The 21,299-nt window shown below is 39.5% G+C and overlaps 1 protein-coding gene across 1 annotated transcript; it reads left to right on the top strand.

Moving 5' to 3' along the window:
* Positions 1 to 146: 146 nt before the first annotated feature.
* Positions 147 to 18,044, top strand: SNW1 (SNW domain containing 1). The gene is made up of 14 exons (XM_027672616.1): positions 147 to 261; positions 1,261 to 1,414; positions 3,615 to 3,776; positions 9,211 to 9,306; positions 9,396 to 9,502; positions 10,322 to 10,426; positions 10,526 to 10,595; positions 11,339 to 11,404; positions 12,680 to 12,796; positions 13,150 to 13,291; positions 15,009 to 15,105; positions 15,919 to 16,036; positions 17,039 to 17,202; positions 17,279 to 18,044. The coding sequence occupies exons 1-14, from the start codon at positions 194 to 196 to the stop codon at positions 17,481 to 17,483; spliced, it is 1,671 nt and encodes a 556-aa protein (XP_027528417.1). The 5' UTR covers positions 147 to 193; the 3' UTR covers positions 17,484 to 18,044.
* Positions 18,045 to 21,299: the final 3,255 nt, after the last annotated feature.

Below are 21,299 nucleotides of genomic sequence, written 5' to 3'. Positions count from 1 at the left end.
CGAAGTTACTGAACTTACTGGATACTGCCTGAGTAGCACAAGAGCGCTGATTGGGACCGCTGAAAGGAATAAACGGGGATCCTGTACAACTACACCTCCCAGGATTCCTTGCGGCCCGCCCGCCCGTGCACCGTCGCGCTGTGAGTGACGTCACAATCCCACAGCTCCCAGGGCCGCGCTGCGGGTCCGGCGCATGCGCAGTTGGCCCTCCCTTGGCCCGGGTGCGGAGCGCTCGGCGGAGGCCAAGATGGCGCTCACCAGGTGGGTCCGCGGGCCCGGCTGGGCCCTGAGGGTGTCGCGCCCCCCGCCCGGCCCGGGGCTACACCGCCGCGCTGCGGGGCTCCACCGGCGGGAGGGGCCGCGCTCATGGGGCGCGCCGCGGGGCCGCGGCCTCTCCTGGGCAGTGGGCCCGCCGGCCGGGCCGGGGCCGCAGGGAGGGCCTGGGAGAGCCGCCTCGCCCTGCCCCGGCGGGAGCGGGTGTTCGGTAGTGCCGTTGCTTGAGGGCTCTGCCTCCTTCGCATGTTTCCTGCGGGAGGAAGGAGCCCCTCAGCCTCCGTCGGGTCCGTGAGGTTTTGTTGAGGTTCCCTCACGGACTCAGAGGGCGAACGGTCTTTGTTACGAGTTGCCGTGTCCCTCGCAGGGCTCGGGAGTGCATCTCCAGTGGCTGCCCCGGAATGCCGAGTTTGTCTGGGCGCTTCCTTAGTAAATGCGCAGAAGGGTTCCGTAGACCAGAGGAGCTGAAAAACGGGAAGTCGAGGAATTGGGGTCCGACTTGTTGTGTTTGACCGGGAGATGTCAGGCTCTGAGGGGGCGGTTGTTGACAGATTTCTCTGAGGATGTTTGCTTTGAGAAAAGAGAGAGTCCTTGAGTTTAGGGACTTTTTTTTTTTCCTTCTCCGTAGGGTGGAAAGAGCACACGGTGGTATGTGTCATTCCTATTGGAGAACAGGCATAGTCACACTCCTGTTCAAACGCAGTGTGAATGTGGATTAATTTAGCATTCGTTGTTATAGCAGTCTTCCGGAATCCTGCGAAAGCACACGTCGCTTTTGCCCCTGTAATTTCAGAAGTTACTGCTCCCAGGTTTAGGAGTGTAATGCTCAAGTTCCGTAAATTATTTCATAATCTCCAGAGAGTGATTATAGAGACAGTAATGACTTAAAAAGAAATTGGTTCAAGCATAGTTGAGTGTCACTGAATGAAGTTATCAGAATTAACTTTGTATCTCTTTCTCTTTTGGCATCTATCTGCGGACATGCAGTTTTTTGCCAGCTCCAACCCAGCTGTCCCAAGACCAGCTAGAACTAGAAGAAAGAGCTAGAGCTCAAAGATCCAGGCAGACTGCTCTGGTCTCATCCCGAAGGGAACCTCCCCCGTACGGGTACCGGAAAGGATGGATACCACGAGTGCTAGAGGTAAATATTTAAATTCATATTGCAGTTATGTGTCCGCTAATGGGGGAAAAAGTATATTTTCTGGAGTAGAAATAAACTCTGAGCACAGAATTTTGCAAAGTCTTATCATGTGCAGCGTTTTCAAGACTGCTTAATATATTCTTGTGGTGGGGGAGGTTCTAATTCATCAGGTTACTTAAAACATGTGATGGTAAACATGATGTTCTAAGGATTCTTCCCTTCAGAGATGGTTGCATTGTAATAAGGAAATAGGTCTGTGGTCTTTTTGGTTTTCAATCTGTGAATGCACAGGTTCTCTGAGAAGGACATTTATGTTGTTCCTTTGTCACTGTTTATTAAATACATGTTCCAGATTATAGCTGGAATAAGTGAACACATGTATATCACACTCTTATCTGTTCTGTTCAAAAAGAGAGCTGCTTTTGAAAGCCAAAATTGTTACAGTTGGAAGGAAACTTGAAAATTAGTCAGATATGTGTTGTTTAAGTATGTTATTGATAAAAGGGTTTTGGACAGTGTTGTGTGTCATTAGCTGTAATCTGTGCCAGTTTAATGTGAATTCAGCTGGAACTGTTAAAAGGTAGAAGGGAAAATACAGATGTATAGCTCTGATTACAAAACCAGTTTAGTATAGTCTCTCACTGTGAGCCAGAAAAACCTTGCACTCTTTGAAATGGTTTTTGAGAGTAATATCTGAGACCTGCTCTGATGAGTCACAGACCAGTGCTCTTGGGACCAGGCACACTGTTGAGGTTTTATTAAAGTATTTCATGTATGATCCTACATTGTTCCCAAATACCATCATTTAATGAGCTTGTAACAGCTTTACCCTGGTTTATGTTTGAGCCCCATTTTTGTAAAGATGGATCCAACACTGTTCCATGGTGATCCATGTATTTCAAATAGTAGTTCCAGTGGTTCTCTGAAAGAAAACATGTGGATTCAGCATTTAGACAAGTGTTATGATGTAAAAATTATACCCAGTGTAGGGTTCCCTTGTTACACTGTTGATTACCAAAGTTATTATTTTGTGCTTATGGTTTCTAAATGGTAGTAAAAGAATTTTTCAAGAAGTCAGGTGATGCAGGTTTACAAGGAGTTTCTGTCATCACTGGGCCACAAATTGATAGACATCCCAAAAAGACTGTTAAGGGCTCCTTTTGTGCTTCATAAACAAATGCAAATTCAAGAGCAATAAATGGATTCAAAGCATAACCTTTGTCCAGTGATCCTGAAATGCCAGTGTTGGAAAAAACAAAACCTGTTCTCAATACATCAAGAAATGTGCAAAAAACCCCACCAAAAATGGAGGCATGACTGACACTTGTTCTGGCCGGTACTTTAACAATTAGTCGTTGAATGTGAGACATGCATTGGAAAACTTTAAATAACTGAAACTGTGTTTCAAGGAGCATTTATAGATGGCAGAAGCATGTTGTCCTGGTTTGGAAGTGTTCTGTTCAGTCATTTCCAGCCTCAGTCCACTCTTTGTCCCAGTGGTGGTAACTCCTTGGTCATGAGGTGAGCATGGAGGGAGATCAATCTGCCCAAGACACACATTCTTCTTCTTTGATCTGTTTTGTTACCAGACTCCACATAAGCAGTGCCATTGCAACAGAGGAAGGGGGAGATGCTCGTGCTGCTTTAAACAAATGCTTCCTTCAAAGAATTACACTTGAAACTGTAGCTTGAAGTTGTTTTATGAATAGTACCAATATTGTGTGCATCCTCAGTGTTACTGAGCCAGGATGATCTGTCTTAAGGGGTCTTTTGGTTTTCTGTTTATTAAATGCTTTTAAAGCAACATGTTGTAGGAGAGGGGAAGTAAAGTGTAAGAATGTTGCGTTGTTGGGTGCTGGCCCAGTTTTCAGTGTATTTACATGTCAAAATAAGGAAACACTTGACATTTGTACCATTGTAAAGCTTTGAAAGGAATGCAATGCCTTTTTAACTTGTTCACTTCATTATGATGTGACAAGCAACAACCAGCAGAAATCTTCATCAAAAATGCTGCTCTTGTAATTTTAGTATCCACAGTTGCTTTATTGCAGAAGGTAAATTTTTGAAGTTCTAATTAATAACTCACATGTGAGTTAAATACTTAATTTTGTATTGTTCGTAGCACAGTATTGCCTGCACGTTTCCCATCCATGCAAATATTATACCTCTTGGGCATTCACTACTTTTTTCTTTTCTGTAGGATTTTGGAGATGGGGGTGCTTTCCCAGAAATTCATGTAGCTCAATATCCATTGGATATGGGCCGAAAGAAGAAAATGTCCAATGCTTTGGCTGTTCAGGTAGATGCAGAAGGAAAAATAAAATATGATGCTATTGCTCGACAAGGACAATCGAAGGACAAGGTAATATTTCTTTACATATTCAACTGGCATGTATACTTGGAAAAGCTGTATGTACACATTGCAGGTACTTAAACTCATTGGCCTGGCGTTAGCCAAATGGACTGCATCCTCTTCTCTTAAACTTAAAGAACTGAAATAATTTCAGATAGAAATTATGTTCTTCTCTGTCATGTAATTTAAAGATAAGGCAAAAACGATGAGAGTCTCTACACAGAACTTACTTGATGGCTTAGCAGTTTTCATTAGCAAGCTTTCCAATGAAGGCAAGAAACTGAAAACAGCTCTGCAGCCTCATTTCAGCATGGAGAGAGAGAGGGCAGAAAACCAGACAGAAAACATAGTTCAGCTTTCAGAACACTGCACCTTGTGTCTCACTGATTTAACATGTGACACTTTTGGCTGTTTTCAGTGTTGTTTGGTACTTCTTTTTGTTATTGTTCTTTAATTGCTGCAGAAAGTATTGCCAGTGGTGATACTCCAAAAGTTTTATGCTGAGATCAGTGATGGTAAGATTCTCATTCAGTCTAATGGGAACCAACTTCAATTACCTGACACTTGAGGTCCTAACCAGTATTGAGGAGACTGGGTACTTGGGTCTCCTAAGTCTACTTTGAAGAGTATTTACATCTACGTTTCCAAATGTAACCAAATGGACTACATTAGACTTTAATTCTCTTAAGCAGGTGTTGGAGGCTGGAAAACTGCTGAGGCACAACCAAGTGTACGACCAGCTGCTTGTTCCAGCAAGCATTTCCTGTAAAAATAGGATAACCCAAAGAAAATCTAAACACAGTGTTAACTTATAAGAGTGTTTTAGTTAATAGATATGAATAGTTGTTTTCAAAATAATTTGATTTCTCACGCTTTAATTTAGGATGCCTTGCAAAGCGTATGGATATGTAATATGCCCCATGTCTTACAGCAGTTCAGGAAGGGAGAAAGCCAGAATATAAACTTTACCTCTCAAACAAAAAAATAGAGTCAACCTTCTAAGGGTATCAGAGAAAATATTTATTTTTAACGCATAAATTTTTGTTGTTTTAAATTGATTCTATAGCCAGTAAGATTTTATATTTAACAGACACTGTTGAGTGTCAAAAAAGTGTCTCATCTTGTTTATCCTCATCCTGTGCCTCATATGTTACTGCAGTACCTTTGAAAAAGATGAGTGCAAATTGGACTCCATGCTGTCATGTGGAAGAAAGTAGTCAGACTAAACGAACAACAGCAGTGGCAATATTTTTTTGAGGAAACTTTTACTGGAGTTCCATCAGACTTTATCTAATGTCTGGAACTATCTAAGAGGAAGGTGCTAAAAGATTAATTATATTTGAAGAATTTTGTGACTAAATATGTGATACTTCATACTAAATAGAAATGTTACTTTTTCCAAAGCATAAAAATAATTTGAAACAGAGAAGTAGACAAGAAATAATAATCATACCACTTTTAGTGAAGCTGCAGGTCAAAAAATAAGAAAAAAAATTAGCTTAGTTAAGCTCTAATTTTTTACAACTTGTCAAATGCATCTTTATTTTTAGGATCATTTTTAATTTTAATTTTTAATTAGGATCATTTTTAATTTGCATGTAATAGAACTGTTCAGATTGGAATCTAAGTATGTTTGAAAAATAACTAGATATGATAGTAGGCTTGAGGCAAATGTGATTATAATCTTTTGCTGTGCCTTATTTGGTTCAGAGTTGGGAAAATACTTAGAACAGATAGAGTTAAATTTAAGGTGTTAACATTTGTTCTGTTTGATTCATGAAGATCTGTACCGGCATTCATGAACTTTCCATATGGCATCTGTAACAAAGATATCTATATACTCATTTTGTAGCAATACTTACCAAAATGGAAGGGATGTGGGGCTTTTCCAAAATCAGGCTTTGTAGAACTGTAGAATTAGGGTTTCCTAACCTAAGCCTTCTGGGTCAGCTTGATCCTGATTGCGTCCGGCTGGATGTAAATCCTGAGAGTAAAGATTAAGTGTTGTGATTCAAGGGGGAGTAAAACTTAGGGAAAACTAGATCATAGATTCATAGAGTGGTTTGGGCTGGGACACCTTCTGCTAGACCAGGTTGCTCAGAGCCTCATCTCTTCTGACCTTTTAACACTTCCAGGGATGGGGTATCCACATCTTCTTTGGGCAACCTCATCAATGCCTCACCACCCTCACCATAAATAATTTCTTCCTAATATCTAATCTAAACTACTCTCCTTCAGCTTAAAGCCATTCCCCCTTGTCCTCTCACTACATGCCCTTGTAAAAAGTCTCTCTTCAGCCATGTAGGGCAGAATCACCTCCCTTGACCTGCTGCCCACACTGCTTTTGATGCAGCCCAGGATATGGTTGACTTTCTGGGCTCCAACAAATATTTGAAACTATTTCACTGGAAGCAGCAGAACTACTATTGCTTGATTTGTTTTGCAGGAGAAAGTACTGGCAGAGATGTCATAGGGAGCAGTTCTTCAGTGATCTGTGTTGAGTTGAATAATGTGGAATATTTTCTCTAAGAACTTCTGATAGTACAGATATCTAGTCAGTAGGATTAGATACAGATGTTCCATTTTCTGGAGGACTGCAGCCATAATTCAAATATTTCTTCAATCTTAATACTTAGAGCTAAAAGAAATAGATACTTAGCAGTCTGCCAGAAATGAGATGGAGTTTCTGAACGTATTCTATGAGCTACTTGTTTGGTCTGAGTTAAGAAGCAAATTTTGCTTTTGCTACATTTTATGGAATTTTTTGAAGTCGAATTTAGTATTCTGCCTTCTTGTAGAGGCAGCCATTCCGTCATCCAGCCCCTATCTCTAGATGACTTGTCAGCAGTTTCTACTGTTGCAGTGGTTTCATCTCTCTTGCATCTGTTCCCTTACATATTAAAAAAACAGTTGCTTCAGAGAATGTTCCTTGAAAAATGCTGACATAAATGGGATAGTCTGACAAGTCTCCTATTTGGGGCTGCAGAAAGTCTGCTAGACATGAAATGCTGGATAATGTTGGGAGAGCTGGATGCATGACCTTATGGATCCGAGGATGAAGTTCTATCTGGTTGAGATGAAAGATTTCCAGCACTAGCTGTGTGGTTGGCGCTTGTGCTGCTGTAAATTCTTCCAGTTCTTTCTCTACTCACATTACTAAAAGCCAGGGTAAAATAACACATCAATATTGATACATTTTGGTGAGACTGACGCTGTCCCCTTATTAGGAAAATAAGGACATGTAATTGCATCCTGTGTTTTTATGAAGACAGAAGAGAGAGTGAAATCAAAAAATGGAACTGTTAGGTCCATTACTTTTTTCCGGCAAGGATAACTTTTCATGCAGGAGTTGGATTTCTTCTTGGTGGCCCAAGGCTGTGGCTTAGATGTTAGAGGTGAAAAAAAGAATCACAAAACTTACCTACAGCTTTTTTCTCAAGATTGTCAATTCAACTGAAACATTTACATGAGAGTAGTTCCATTGTTGAAGGAACTCCTGACACAGCGATTGGACAGATCAAGGGAACATGAATATAACTAAAATAATCAAAAGTGTTCTTTACTTGTGATGTATTTGCCTTTGTGGTAGAGCTTTGAGAGTTTATCACCAATTTTTTCTCTGGTGTGTGCACCAGGCTTACAACCAGGCAATTTTAATGACCTCTAAAATGTTACATGCTTCGTATGGAAGAACCATTCTTTGACAAGGAAAAAATTCATTCTGCATTGCTTCATAGTAGATTCTTGATTTACATGTAGGATTGATGAGCCCTGTACAGGGCTGGTTGGGGTATAGAGAACAAAATATGTCAAGGAGAGGAATTTATGTGTAGCAAATTAAGAAATTTCTGTCAAGACACTGCATCTATCAAGTGTCTTGTGAAACTGTGAATGTGATTGATGTCTAAGTCCTGCCATGAGGTACAGTATCTTAGACAACGAGTTGGGTAAGATTGTTCTCTTTCTGATTGCAGCAGTATGTGGATTTCTTATTACTGCCTATTAAGGCTGCCCCGGCCAGGGAATCACCCAGGGAATCACGTAGCTGTACCAAAACTTGAGCTTTTTCTTTCTGCATAGAAGGAGATTCTGCTTTTCAGTAGCAATCAAAGTGAAATCTGAAACATGGCTAATGCTTGCTTTTGAATTTTGTAGATTGAAAAATGGTAGTGGAGGGGCATAGTACAATATCAAACAATCTGAGTCTCCTTTTTTTCTTAGATTAATAAAATATTTCAACATTACTAGTAAAATAAGATAAATGTCTAGAAAAAACAACAAAAAGAAGTGTAACATCTTTATCTGCCTCTCTGTATCACCTCAAAAAAGGGCTACAATTAAAACATGCAAGTGTATCAAGTTTTTGATGGTGACAGAAATATTTGTATTTTCAGGCTAATTTAATCTGTATCACAGATTTCTTCCATAATCAGTTTGCCACTTGTATGCAATACTTCAGAGTTTAAATAGCTCATTTGTACCTCAGTGTACAGTAGTTTTTAGAGTACCTCTTGGACCTATTTTTTTATTTTCTTTTTTTATCTTGTGGGGTGCTCTAAAGCCCTTTCAGCATACTTTGTTCTTCATGCAGCGAAACACTTGGACTTAGATTTAATTACCTTAGAGGAACACTGCTTTTCCGATGTCCTTCATTCAGCATCTGAGAAGCTAGAATATTATTGATACTAATTTGAAGGATTAACATTTTAGGAGTGAAGGCTGAGAAGCAGAAAACGGCTCTTGTGTGACTAATTAATGCTGAGGCTAAAGGTCAATTTTAAGTTGGATATGCACTGTATAATGACCTTGAGATAATAGTTCTAAGGACTTTTAACCCTTTGAACTAAAACTTTCTGTTTTGCTGGATACTTGTGAAGCATTAATGCAATTCAATAAATTTTTCCCTGTAGCCATCTAATAGTGTTCTTCCCTATATATAAAATTGGAACTTAAAGCTGCTAACAGCTAACTGCATGTTATGTGAAGACACAAGTACCTATATAAGGGAAAGTGTCAAGAACAGATTTCTCAAGTATTTATTTTTTCAAGAAAATAGTAAACATAATGAAATTAAAAAATCCAGATGATGGAAAATACTTAGATTCTTGATTCTTAGGGGTTTTATCTGTCTTGGGAACCCTAAAAAAGGAAACTAGTAGGAATGAGAAGCAGGAAAATGGTCTCTAATGACAGTTCTGAGAGTAACGTATATAATTATATTTAATCAAATTGCTTCTTTTCTTCAATTACTCTGTCTGTAAAATGGGATCCAGAGTATATTCTTGTTCTATGGGAGTAATTGAATAATGTGATTGTAATGCATTTATAGTTGTATATGAATTTTAATTAATACCTAAAGTAAAGTCTAAGCCTGAAACATTTCCTTTGATATATGTACATGTATTCCTGTTCACCACTACTACTAAAATCTAATGTCTTCCAGGTTATTTACAGCAAATACACAGATCTTGTGCCAAAAGAGGTCATGAATGTGGATGATCCTGAACTGCAAAGACCAGATGAGGAGGCAATTAGAGAGGTATTGTATGCACTGATGTGCGTAGTTATCAGTGGTATGCTTTGTCTTGCATATACAATGAGATGCACAGTGTGATATTTTTTCTTCAGATAACAGAGAAGACAAGAGCAGCCCTGGAGAAATCAGTCTCCCAAAAAGTTGCAGCAGCCATGCCAGTTCGAGCTGCTGACAAACTGGCTCCTGCACAGTACATTCGGTATGTAGTGCTGGTGTCTGTAAGAAGATGTGATACATTAAATTTGTTAAAATTGGCATATGCCTTGAATTTCTGAGAACAGAAATTCCTCTTGAATTCTGTTCTTCTGTGAGGAATATGAAACTGGCTTATGTATTTTTAATTATTCCACTAATGATCACCTAATTTGAAGCATGTAGAAATAAGTCTTTTAACATGTCATGAGCTGTGGCACTTTGTGGAGGGGTTATTGTTCTAGCAAAAAAATACAGATTTGTCAGGGATCACTTTTAATGATGCTGCCTGAAAACAGAGTATTGTGATTTCAAGTCAAGACAAGTCACGTTACAAAGTTCTTCCTTCATAGAAAATGAGCAATTGGAAAGAATTGGAATTACAAGGAAGCTGATACTCATGATGAGTTTCAAACACAGAAAAATTTCATGGCAGGGTTACATTTGGCCTGAGGTGAATCCTGAAAAGAAGTATGTAAAGAGGTTCTTACTAACCAGTAAAAAGTTACCAGGGCTTCACATACATAGGTAGAGAGTATTGTGACAGGCTGTGTGTACTGTACTAGTTTTTCTTCTACTTCAGAATCTAGATTGAAACAGAAGAATATAGCCCTGGGAAGTTACCTTCTTGTCTGGTGTAACTAAGTCTCTGCACTCAGTCCAGTATCATCTGTGCAGTTACCTGCTGCTGATATTCACATTGGAGAAATCTTAAACTGGTGTGGATAAACTGAAAAGACAGCTAGAGTAGTGAACTGAGTAACAATAGAGGTGGGAAAGGAATATCTAGCTGTGTGCAGAAAACTGAGCACTTTGTTTTATTCAGATACACACCATCTCAGCAAGGCGTTGCATTCAACTCTGGAGCAAAACAGAGAGTTATTCGGATGGTGGAAATGCAGAAGGACCCTATGGAGCCTCCAAGATTCAAGTAACTATCCAAAACTCATTCATAGCAAATAGAAGATTCTGAAGTGTATTTCCATGCAACATGCTGACTGTAATTGTAACTGTTTTCTTAATTGTTCAGAATTAACAAGAAGATCCCACGAGGACCGCCTTCTCCTCCAGCACCTGTAATGCACTCTCCTAGTAGAAAGGTATGAAATGTCATAACTGATCTCAGTTTTGAATCCTTAGATGGTTCACAAGTTCTGCTTTGATCTGGTTCTTTTCGTGCACCTCCTCCTCACTTGTCTTTTGATGTGATGTTAATTGATAAACTTTGTGCCTGGTGCAGTCTTTTTGTTAGTTTTTAATTTTTTCATTTGGGCAGTTCTGTACATAGCAGTTTTACGTATCTTGTCAAAGCTTAAGTAGATGTCTCAGATTTTATGCAGGGCTGCTTGTTGAATTTGTTCATGGCATGGCTGAGGACTGAGGCTTTAGCCTTGATACACTTATGTTGCTTTTAGACAACACTGTTAAACTAATCGTGATAACACTGAGGTGTGTCATTAAGGATTAGCTCCTTCTGCGACATGGGTGGTTCATCAATTTGCTACAACTCACAAGCTGGCTGTTAGTTACGGCCTGTTTGGTGAAACCTTAAGAAGATGGCAAAAGAGCTGTCATGACTTTATTCAATGTTGGCAAAGGTACAGTGCAGAAATAAACCCCATGGCAGGGGGCTTAGGACTAGATGATCTTTAGGGTGCCTTCCAACCAAACCATTCCTTGATTCTGTCGTCTTATTGCTGCTTAAGAAGAATTGGGTTTTTGTGGAGTCCTGAACTTTCTACTCTAATTTATTTCAATAGTTTTAAAGTTGCCTTTGAGAAAGAAAACAGTATTTTCTTTTGCTATAAATCTGAAGATAATGTTGCTTCTTCTCCTAAATCAGATGACTGTGAAAGAGCAGCAAGAGTGGAAAATTCCTCCATGCATTTCAAACTGGAAAAATGCAAAGGTAATGATGTTATTGCAATTTTATTTTTCTAATTTTGCACCCTCCTGGGAAACTTCATTGAATGATTTACGCTTGAATAATACTGGTTTTAAACCTCTAGAGTTAGGTAAACTGCTGGCTTCCAGCATGGAGAACACATGATTGTACAGCTCATTTTTTTTCTGTTTGGTATATAAGGGTTGTCAAATTGAGAGGAATATAGAACTGAGGGAAAATGTGTTAGTTCCTGGCAGAGATTATAAATTTTGAGAGGAAAAAATGGCATTAGTTAAAATCCCCATAATAGTGCAGTCTGAAACCAAAATCTCTGGAGTTTACAAGTAAAGCCATCTAAACTGAAAAAGAGAAGGGTATCAGAGACCTAAGCATGTTTCTTTTTAATACTGCAGTCCACATTTCTGGAAAGTTTCCTTGTTGAATTCTTTCATTAGTTAATTTTCATCACTGGTCAGCTTAGCTATTTTTCTTCCTTGTTTGAGTAGGTAAGTCTTGTCCCTTTGATTTTTATAAGCCATTAAGTTTATGCCCAGAGAGAGGGGAGAATTAATTTATTAATTTGCTGCAGTAACTAGTCTAATCATTCTGAAACTTACCAAGCTGTTGTCCTGAGGCAGCCTCTTCAAGTGGAGGAAGGAAAAGCTGCATGTTTGGATGTTACTTTTTTTTTCCTTACCCCAACACAGCTGTCTAACTGGGACTGGTGCTAATTATAAGATCAAATTTTAGGTTACAGATGGTAAAACCAAAGCAAAAATTTTGTAGAGCTCACTAAAGAATCTTAAAATAACATTTATAAGTAATTTTAGGTTTCAGCTTCTGAAAGTAAAATTGGCATTTAGTGTGTCTTACTTTTGCTGTAGTCTTGCCCCTTACTTTCTCTTTTTGAATCATCTAACCTCTTAAGAGGTATGAAAACTGTTTAGGTAAAATGATTTTTAAGCAAAAAATGGTAAAACAGCTTAGAGACTGGAAAAGCTATTATCTGTAGGTCTTAACACAGAGTAGAGTGGACTTTATCAATCAAAAACTGTCTTTTATCCAAAGATGAAACTTGAAGGGAAACTGATTCAGATTTGGGGAATGTGGAATTGGAGTGAAGCTTAGTATTATCTGGTAAGAACTTGAAGTACATATAAAAAGGAGATCTATTGAGACATATTAATGATGGCCTGTGAGTTTTGTATGTGTTTTTCTTTTCTTACACCATAAATGTAATAATACTTGTTATTACAAATAATGTTTCTGTGATTAATTTCCTCTCTGTGTTCACTGTAGGGTTACACCATTCCACTAGATAAGCGTCTGGCTGCAGATGGCAGAGGATTGCAGACTGTTCATATTAATGAAAACTTTGCCAAGCTTGCTGAGGCGCTCTACATTGCTGACAGAAAGGTCAGGTGGTTGTTTAAACTGTTTTGTTCCATATCGTTTAACCTTCTTTGTATGTTTATTTCCTTTGGAAAATCAACTGTGAATAGGCTATAGCTTTTTGATTTGTCCTGCTTCCTGGTTAATGTAAGACTAAAGGTCTTATCCCCACTGTCTCTGAATCAGTGGCTCAGTGTGGGTTAAGTGATTGGAAGTCACGTGTCTTGTCTCTCAGCTCTAACTGCTGTGGCTGTCCGGATTTAAACTTCCTCTTTTGGCTTCTGTCCTGTTTACTGGATAACTCCATGACAGAAGATCTGCTTGTCTCCCACATGTGCTAGGCTTTCCGTCTTTTTAACCGTGTCTTATTTGTGCAGGCTCGTGAGGCAGTAGAGATGCGTGCCCAGGTGGAGAGAAAGATGGCTCAGAAGGAGAAGGAGAAACATGAGGAAAAGCTCCGAGAAATGGCACAGAAAGCCAGGGAGAGAAGAGCAGGGATCAAAACCCATGTTGAAAAAGGTACATTTCTGTGTTATTAAGATGCTATGGCTTTTTTTAACACTCTGCATTGTGGGTTTGGAGCAATAACCTGAGAACTTAGAGTATCTAAATTCCAGCTGAAATTTCTAAGCATGACATCTGTTCATGTCTTCACTTGATTGGTTAATGGACTGGCTGGTTTGATGGAATCCGGGTTTGAACCTCACAGCAGTATGTGGGTGTATACAGGTTTAGGACAATTGAGAATTTCAGAGTTATTAATGCAGCAGTGCAAGTGATGGCTTTCTTAGATGGTTCTAAACTAATTATTTTTTTAGGAGAAGCTTGTTGCAGGTGAAGGGCAACTTTGTTTAGAAGAACTAAACCGTCTTTTAAGTTTCCAGAGGTGGTAAATGCGATATTCTATCTCCTGCACTGTTATAACTAGTCTTGCAGAACTGTAGTTCTGTTGGGCCACTAAGCCCAAAAAACCCCTGCTAACCTAACTAAATTGTAACCATTGTGATAAATCTTATGCTTTGATTGAAATTACACTTCAAAGATCAAGATGATGAACTTAGAGAGCAGTTATGGTCTCTCTAGAAGGTGGAAGGATACGGTCATAGAATGCCAAACCCTGTAGCTAGGATGTACTAACCTCTTCCCAACAAGCTGGGGACTGGCGAGGTAGAGAGCCACTCTGTTGGAAGGGACCCGGTAGTCCTAGTGGCGGTATGCTGAACAGAAGGCAGCAGTGTGCCCTGGCAACAGTAAAGCTAAGGGCATGCGAAGCTGCATCTGCAGGAGTGTAACCAGTAGGTCAAGGGAAGTAATAATCTCCTTGTAGTGGTGACCTGTTAGACTGCATCTGGCATACTTTGTGCAGTTATGGGCCTCCAGGTACAAGACAGACATTGATAAACAGGAATCAATTCAGTGGAAAGCCATCGAAATAGTCAGAGGGCTTGAGTATCTGCCTGTTCAGGAGATGCTGAGAGAATGAAGCTTGTTCTGCCAGGAGGTGTGCCTTTGGGGCCAGCTAATGGGAGCTTTCCTACAAGATCATACCACAGTGATCCCTACAAGATTATCAGAGGTCTTCACTGAGATGCACAGTGGAAGAATGAGACAGTGATCAAGAGTTGAAGCAAGAGGTTCCAACTACATGAGAGGAGAACAGTTTTCACCATGAGGACAAGCAGCAGTGGAACAGGTTGCCTAGGAAGTCTGGCAGTCTCTATCCTTGCAGGTTTTCCCCACTTGAGTGTGAAAAGCCTGAGGAACTTGGTTTGAATTCAGCATTGCTCCTGCTTTCAGCAGGAGGTCGTGAACTAGACTCCCTTCCAACCTGAGTGATTTTCTGATACTGCATCACAGAATGTTCTTCAAAGAACTTAAATCCCTGTGTGTTTGAACAATATTTTTACACTTAAATTATGATATAATGATCTGTAAATGTTTTAGGATATTAATTCTTAGACGGACAAGTATTCTAAGCTTTTAAAGGTTGGGAAAACACAGTTGTTGGGATATGTCTGCTTTGATTCTTGTCAAGGACAGTCAATTGCTTGTGGCACAAGAAACCTATGGTGTTCCGTGTGTTTAGTTTGTTTAAAGTGTAACATTTTAAACAGTGCTAAGGGTCACTACTCTTCTGTAAAAGAATACTGAATAGAATTACTGTGCCAGTGTCTGTGGCATAATTAATTCAAACTTCAAATATTTGTCTATAATGAGCAATCTTGCATTTGTTCAGAGGATGGAGAAGCTAGAGAAAGAGACGAAATCAGACATGACCGGCGCAAAGAGAGACAGCATGACAGAAATCTTTCCCGGGCAGCCCCTGACAAAAGGTGAGTCACAAGAAAAAGCTGCTTTATTCCTGTACTGGCACAGACTTTCCCACTAGGGAAACTATTACAATGGGCTTTCTTCTGCTCAGTGTAAGTGCCTGAATTGTACCTTGTGGAGATATTCACTGTTATGAAGCACAGTTTGTTCACTGTATGGAAAGTTATTACTCTGTTAAAATACTGCAGTACTCTCTTCAATGTAGAATTTTCAACATGAATAAGAAGGGGGGGGGGTGTTGGTTTTGGGTGGAGGTTTTTTTAGCAGAACTTCAGTATATTCAGATTTAATTAAAGTGTTGACAGCAAAGGTTGAAACCTTGATCCTATAACTTTGGTGAGACCAGAGTATCAATGGTGGCTTTGTTTCTTGAAACTATTAATTTAAAGTAAGCTTAGATTTATGAATGTAGGGTGAAGTATCTTGTTTGCTGAAGCCAGTGAGATTTCTGAGCACAAATGGTTTCTGGAGGCTTAAAATCTCTAATATCTTAAAATTGGATTGCTTGGCCTTCCCAGAATATAACTACACTGGTTCTTGCGAAAAACAAATATGACATTTTAGACGAAGTCAGCTTGATGTAAATTGAAGATAGTGGAAAGCAAATTTAAATGTCATGCCCAGCTGAACATAACTTTTCCAAACGTTTCCTTTGCCAGGAGACACATTTTAAATGCTACCTTGTAAGGAAGGGCAACAGTCAAAATCCGGCTCCTGAGGCAAATGGTTAGCAACTAATACAGGATCAGGTTGCAATTGAGCATGTCAACAAGTATGGTTTACTGACCTAATAAAACTTTAAATTTTTAATTCAGGTCAAAGCTGCAGAGAAATGAGAACAGAGATATCAGTGAAGTTATTGCCCTAGGTGTACCCAACCCCAGGCCATCCAATGAAATCCAATATGACCAGAGGCTGTTCAACCAGAGCAAGGTAAAATACCTTTTCACAGCTCTGTAGCTTTCTATGAGAACATGCTCATCCTTCCTTAGTGGGTATGGCTAGAATACTAAAGTGAGCCTGTTTTTATGGTTGGTGTGGATACACCCTGAAAGAAGTCTCTACAGAACTGGTTAGGAAATTATTAATTTCCTTTATCCATAGCCTTAGCAAAAAAAAAGTAATATTCTGAATGTACAACTGGATTAAAGTGTTGTTATTTTTCTCACTGGGGAGTGGGGAGAAAGAAATTATTTTTGCCTTCAAGCTGCAGTGACCTCATTTTCTTCTCTTGTACAAATGTACTGACTGAATAGGGAAATCTGCTTTCAGAGAGGAGCAAGTAAATACTTTCTATTCCCATTATTGCTTATGTTAATAATGCTTTGTAAGATATAAATAGTTTGTAAGATATAAATAAATAACAGCAATATTTATTTTCCCTGAACTTTATACTATTCAGAGATGAAAAAGTAGATTAGGCTTCAGAAAGTCCCTGAATAGACCTGCAGTTTGTCAATCATTCTTTTTCATGTCTCCAATGAAAGATTTGCAGGCAAAAGGGAAAGCTGATGAACTAAAAATGAACAAGCAGGCACTTCTACGTCTCTGTGTGATTTGGATCAGTCAGCTTAAATCATGTTTTCCAGAAATTCTGAATAATACACATTTCTGTATGGTTGTACTTAGCTAGTAGGCAGCTGTACTTGTAGGGTAGACTGAAACGATCCATTATTTTGAAATATGGATGGCTATAATCCTTCCTGTTGCTCTTTGGAAGAGGACTGAGGCTTGTAATGTTACGTACTCTGGACTTCATCCCAGACCCAAACCCACTCATATCCTGATAAAGTGCTCGGAATAATTTGAAATCAATAGTAAATCACACAATACCATTTTTGTGTATCTGAGTAACGCCATCAGTGTATTTTGACATTAAAATAAGTTAGCTGAAGTTTTGCAGTCTCATTTGTGGTGTTCTGCTGTTCTTCATAGGGTATGGACAGTGGCTTTGCTGGAGGAGAGGATGAAATTTATAATGTTTATGACCAGCCTTGGAGAAGTGGCAAAGATATGGCCCAAAACATCTACAGGCCAAGTAAAAATGTGGATAAGGACATGTATGGTGATGATCTAGAAGCTCGAATCAAGACCAACAGGTAAGAAAATAAAGTTAAGAAATATTCTTAATTACTACTCTGAAGCTGTTCAGCTGAGTATCACCTTCTCCTGCAGGTTTGTTCCTGACAAAGAATTTTCTAACTCGGATCGTAACACCAGAGGGAGGGGCAGAGATGGACCAGTTCAATTTGAGGAGGATCCATTTGGTTTGGACAAGTTTCTGGAAGAAGCTAAGCAACACGGTGGTTCTAAACGGCCCTCAGATAGCAGCCGCCCCAAAGAACATGAGCATGAGAGCAAAAAGAGGAGGAAGGACTGAATGCCTCTGCTCCTGGAGAGGTTGGGAAACAGACTGCAAGCTTGGACTTCATGCAAAAGAATTCTTAATATCAGACATGTATAGGAGGATTGCACTGTAACACAGCAGTTCACAACTCCTGTGTGGATCTGTACACACACCCATTCTTCTACATAGGACAGCTGCCCCTGGAGAGAGGAGGAATAGAGACCACTTTGAAACATTTCATAAGGGAATTAGTTATTCTTAGCAAGTTCTCTGACTTTGCTGATACTCCCTTGCCCAGCATCTCAGGGTAAGAATGTAGACTCCTTCCTACGGCTTTAGTTTTTGTAGGTAGTTCAAGCTTTGACTTAATCTGTTAAAAGCTTTCCTGCTGTATATAATTACTGTCTTATGCTGTAACAGATGCTGGGGTGTTTATGATTCAGTGTTTCTTTAGTGTGGCTATACCGTTTATTTGAACAAGGGAGGGGAAACAGCTGGATTCTGTTTTAAAACAAGTACTCGTTCATAGTTTCTCAGTAATCTTTATTTTAGTTTCTTTACATTTAGTGAAATAAAGCCTCCTTCCACCACTCACTCCCTTGGATTCCTTCTTTGACTGCGTCTTCTGCGGGTCTGCTGTTTGAGAGTGAGCTGAAAACAATGGAAATTATTCAGATTAGGTAGGCAAGAAGGCTCAGTATTTTTCATTTCCGATCATCCAGAACACTGATATGGAAAGCAGAAAATATGTTTATAACTGGTTCAGTTCCATGAGCCCCAGGACAAGGCTTTCCTGACAGGAAAGTTGAATATATATTGCACAGCAATTGCTGATTCTATCAGCAAAATGCATCTTTAAAGCTTGTGCTTTCAAGTGGAACTAATAGAAAGTAACTGTCTAAACCTGGCCTAGAATGAAGTGGGAGAAGTGCTCGTGTATTCTAGAGAAGCTTGCATTTTTTAAGAAATTAAGTTAACTGCACTCTGCCTTCTGCTTTTTATTTCACTATAAAGAAGACTTTTAGCTCTTGCACCTCTTGTGAGAGTATAGGCCTTGAAGCCTAGGCAGTTAAATGAATGTGGCTATTTTACAGCTTCAAGAATAAAAAAGCAGCAAAATAATTTACAGGAAATTGACACTACTCACCTATACTATTTCTAGTACTTATTTTGGTAATTGCATACAGATAACACCCTAGTTCAGCACAATTTATGTGAGATCAGACTACTGCCTGTCTTGTCACAGTTTAAGGAGTCTTTAATTTCTGCTTCCATTTTTGTACCACAGTTGTAACTCACAGGTCAGTTCTTCTTGGGAATAGGTAACCACAACCAATGAAGACCAATGCAGTAGTATGAACCATGTCAAGCTAAACACTTTCTCACAATCAACATACTACATCTCTGAAGTCTCTTGCCAATTCATTTTACTCTTACCATCTCCTAGCATTCAAAGTCTCAAGATAGAGCAACTAGTTGTCAAAAGGATATTGAAGAATTCCTATTAATTATTCAAAGGCATGAATTGATTGTGTCTGGCCTGCTTGTTGCTCATGGCTTCACTCTGTACTACTAGGTCTGAGTAGCGAGATCAGCTGAAGCACATATAAGTCTGTAAGAAAATCCCCAATTTAGGGAACACAGTAGATGCAAGTTTCTAATGATTTTGACATGAGACCTGATAATAAATCATTGGCTTTGGGCAGCCATTGACTCACTGTTCTTTTTTCCTTATCTGTCACCACCACTGCATACTAAATGTTTGCAAAGCAGTGGGATGACCATTTCTTTGCTCCGTTTCTTTGCTGCAGTGAAGCTAGAAGATACAGTTGTCTGGCTCTAAGTGACCAGTCAGTGACACACACTTGCACTAGACCATGCACACTGTCTCAATACCATGCACTGACATTACCAAAGTGTCACATTTTTTCCTTCACTACCATGTAAAATGGTAAAGATGGAGAGAATTTTAAATTAGCTTTAGTGGAGGGGTTTTTTTATCTTGAACACATGAAAGCAGGCAGCTGATTTCTCCTGTATGAAATGATGGCTGAAGAAAAATAAATTTCACTGAAGTTCAAAGATTAGCATTACTTTGTCATGTTTCCCTTGTCAACCAACATCCAGATTAGATATTGGAATCCATCTGCAGAAACCTGTATTGCAAATTACAAACTAATTGCATTGCAGATCCCAAACGGTTTTACTGCATTCACATTCCTTTAGCATAGCAGTTTTTGGTCTCTAGAGTGCGATCTCTGTGGTATCTCTATGATCTTCGACCCTAACAACTTGAGGTGAGAGAAGGGAATAAACAGAAGCGTTAATTATTTAGAAAACATCAAAACCATGCTGAGTAGCAAAATGCTTAATCACACTTTGAATATTTTCATGCTACTGTGTCAAATCACAGGCAGAGTGTCAACTCATTACTTCATTAAGGAAATTAGCACATTACCTTGGAACCTTCAAGTATGTGGGAATCCTTCTTTAACACGTTCTGAACATCTTCTGGAGTTGAGAATTTAATCCAGCAATAACGTCTGTGAAAGCCTGTATCTCTGTCCTAATCACCAGTTAAAAAAATAAAATGCAATTACTATATGTATTATTCACATAGGCTGTTAAAACTTTCTATGGATATTGAATTTAAGGATTCAGAAATCATCAGAGAAATTGGCACACTTGCTGTTTCAGGAGCTTTTTTCACACTTTAAGACTTTTGCTATCATTGACAGCATGTGAGGGCCTAGCAAAGGCTGTTCTGCCTCCCTTTCAATTTGAATCTAGCAATAATAAAAAAATTCAAGATTTTAAGTTATAGTTGAAGCCTGGAATAATGCACAGACAGTGGTTTCAAACAGCAGTATTTACCTACTAATAAGCCAGTCACAACAGAACTGACATTTAAGCGGCTGCAGTACTTGAAAAGCATTTAGCAAGGTAAAGCAGCTGCTTAAGAGACTAAGAAAGCAGGCTTCAATTGAGGGTTCAATCAGGTTCAGGTTCAATCTGCCACTCTGATCATCAGGCATGACTGGCAGCACTTCCAAACCACCAGTGAAGTTTTTGCCCACAAGGTACTTTCTGGTTTCGGTATCACAGCAATGTCTAAATTAGGCTGTCTTACACTGCTGACAGATTTTTGTATCTCTAGCAGTTTTAAGCACCAATGAAACTCCTGAAGTAATCGCTGAATCAAAACATACATATGGGTGTCACTTCAATCAGTGATGGAGCTGGGTTTGCAACAAAGCAATGCAGCCTGTCCTGGGCCTGAGGAACAGCATGGCAGACAGGCACCTAAGCTTCAAGTGTTTGGAAACAGCCAGCCTGTTTCAAACTGTCTTTTTCCATTTCCAAATTAGTCCTCAATTGATAGCAAACCCATCAGCTCACTAACTGAAGTTCACGACACACTGACCTTAATCTAACAGACCATTACTTCACATGGAGAAACACAAGCAGGAAGGAGAACCTCTACTTCAGTGATGGCCGGCAACTTACCCATAAAGGAAAACTTTTTTTGACTGCTCATCTCTAAGAAACTGCACTGGATAGTACGATCCCTGACCTACATGCTCAGAAGATAAACAGCCTAAACGGTAGAAGCATGAACAGCTTGGCAGCACCCTGCAGAGGTTATGGTTAGCCCCACACTCTGGATGGGGTCTGAACCCACAGCAGGAAACGACTGTAGGTTCATACTCACACCTTTAGTACTTTGGCCAGTGAGAGCAGGCACATAAAAACTTTATTCTCTGTCAAAAGAATGATAACAAGATAGAGAAGCTCAAACCACTTTTAGGTTCGTTATTCAGAACTGGCAGCATCAACAGGACCTGAAGG

The sequence above is a fragment of the Neopelma chrysocephalum genome, unplaced genomic scaffold (assembly GCF_003984885.1).
Source record: "Neopelma chrysocephalum unplaced genomic scaffold, ASM398488v2 Primary Assembly neopelma1_24, whole genome shotgun sequence".
Lineage (NCBI taxonomy): Eukaryota > Metazoa > Chordata > Aves > Passeriformes > Pipridae > Neopelma > Neopelma chrysocephalum.
The sequence above is the reverse complement of the archived record's forward strand: the minus strand, read 5'-3'. Positions and strand labels throughout refer to the sequence as shown.